The sequence below is a fragment of the Crocodylus porosus genome, unplaced genomic scaffold (assembly GCF_001723895.1).
Source record: "Crocodylus porosus isolate Cpor-Errol unplaced genomic scaffold, CroPor_comp1, whole genome shotgun sequence".
NCBI lineage: Eukaryota > Metazoa > Chordata > Crocodylia > Crocodylidae > Crocodylus > Crocodylus porosus.
In genome coordinates, this window is record NW_017728911.1 from 24,550,899 (window position 1) to 24,553,209 (window position 2,311).

At 44.1% G+C, this 2,311-nt stretch overlaps 1 protein-coding gene across 1 annotated transcript in view; it reads right to left on the bottom strand.

The window, feature by feature from the left end:
* Positions 1–2,311, bottom strand: part of HOMER2 (homer scaffolding protein 2) — a 66,886-nt gene that overhangs the window by 16,175 nt on the left and 48,400 nt on the right. Inside the window, exon 4 of the mRNA XM_019533169.1 lies at positions 728–820. Coding sequence (XP_019388714.1) covers positions 728–820 — 93 coding nt within the window. The remainder of the gene's footprint in view (positions 1–727; positions 821–2,311) is intronic.

Sequence of the window (2,311 nt, forward strand, 5' to 3'; positions counted from 1 at the left end):
CGGACTAGATGATCTACTCAGGTCCCTTCCGACCCTAGAAACAATGAAACTATGAAATTACAGTAAGTGATTGTGATAAAACCTTATTTCCTCATATCTTTTTTTGTTTTTAAATTGTTAACACAAGATAGTGACACCTTGCTACACAAAGCAGTCCTGGAGACTGTATTCTTCAAACATGCATTGTAAGAGCTCTTCCTACCAGTCACAAACAGTAAAGGATGTTAAAGGCTTATCTTCTGCTTATATACCATAGCACTTCTGTATTAGCGAATTTGGTCAGTAAGACACAAGAAAGCCCTCTAAGGAAGCTTGTACTTTAACTGTACAAACTCACCTTGCACCAAACTAGGTTAGGCAAACAGCAAAAGCAAGCATAACCAAAGATCTGAATTCTTATAAAACTGCTGAGCACAACAGTAAGACAAACTCTCTACTGACCAGTCCCATGCATAACTGTATGAAAGAATCTATGGATACCCTTGGTAATTTTATTTTAAATTATTACAACTCAAACTTTCTGAAAAGGCAACTATAGTTATAAAATAGAGAAAGAACATAGGGGAGGAAGAATATTCCTTTAACAATATTAATGGCCAACAGTTAACAATGATCATTAGGCTTTAAGCTGCACAAAGCATATATCACTCATTGGAAAAACTAGCGTTAAATCATGCGTGTGTGTATACGTGTGCACAGGTATATATTTTCCAGACAAACAACTTACTTGGGAATGATTGCTTGATGTTTCAATTTTCTCTTGAGATCTGTCTCTTGCTAGTTTGGCAGCTTCTTTTACTTCCTGGAATTTCTCTGCAAACTGCCAAATGCATGAAGAATATTTATTCAATTTATAATTACAATAAATTAATTTACAAAACATTACAATATATTAACTCAACTTAGAATAATTTCCTTATATTTGTTATTGACAGTCCACAATAACCAAAGGCTATACAAACAGTACTGGCTACTTACTTTTTTTTTTTTTTTTTTTTTTTTTTTACAGATTTAATATTTTAATTCTTTGTTTGATTTCAGGATAAAAGCAAACAGGATTCCCTTAAAGGAATGTAGTAATCATCTTAGAATCAGGCCAATATCTCCATAGTTTCCTTAGAAACTACTGCAATGTCCCCCAGGCACACTGGGTGTATCCTGTGCTTTTTTGTCTGTGTTCTTTTTTATGTGGGCAAGACTGTCCCCATGTCTCGGCCATGTGCTCAGCACATGGCAAGCTGGGGTCATATCTAGGAGAAATATGGAAAACCCTCTGGCCTCACTGGCCAAGGGAAGCAGAGGATTCTCAGACCAACTGGTTGGGAGAGAAACTGTTTGGACAAGGCCAGGGTAATGTCATGCAGCGGGATATAAAGGGAGCTAGACTGATTTGTGGGGAGCTGGTAGCAGATGCTGAAGAGTAAAGCCCCTGCAAGGGAGAAGCAGTGCAGATAGTGCAAAGGGAAGCTCAGGTCGAGGGGAGAAAGGGAGAACGGTCCCAGGGTCTGGAACTCCTCTCTTCTTTTTCACAGAATCAATCAGTGAGTGGGAAGGGACCTAGACAGATCATCGAGCTCGAACCCCTGCCATGGGCAGGAAGGAGCACTGGGGGTGGCAGGGGTCATAAGACCCCAGCCAGGTGCCTATCCAGTCTCCTCTTGAGGATTTCCAGGGAAGGTGAGAGCGCCACCTCTCTGGGAAGCCTATTCCAGGCTCTGGCCACCCTTACAGTGAAGTAGTTTTTTCTAATATCTAACCTAAACCTGTCCTCCCTCAGCTTGTGGCTATTGTTCCTGGTGACACCAAGGGGGCCCCTGGTGAACAGACTTTCCCCGAGTCCCTGCTGGTGGCCCTGATAAGGTTGTAGGCAGCCACAAGATCCCCCCTCAGTCTCCTCTTGCGGAGACTGAAGAGATTCAGGTCCCTCAGCCTCTCCTCATAGGGCTGGCCACAGAGGCCCTCAACCATACGAGTAGCCTCCTCTGGACCCTCTCCATGTTCTCCACATCTCTCCTGAAGTGCAGCGCCCAGAACTGGACACAGTACTCCAGCTGCAGCCTGACCAGCGCCGCATAGAGGGGGAGCAAGACCTCTCGGGACCTGTTAGTGATGCCCCTGTTGATACAGGACAGGGTGCAGTTGGCTCTGCCTATTGCTTCGTTGCATTGGCAACTCATTCATCCTGGAGTCAATCCTGACTCCAAGATCCCTCTCTGCCTCTGTGCTGCCGAGAGGGTCAGCCCCTAACCTATAACCATAATGCTGGTTCCCTCTCCCCAGGTGCAGCACCCTGCACTTGTCCTTGTTGAAC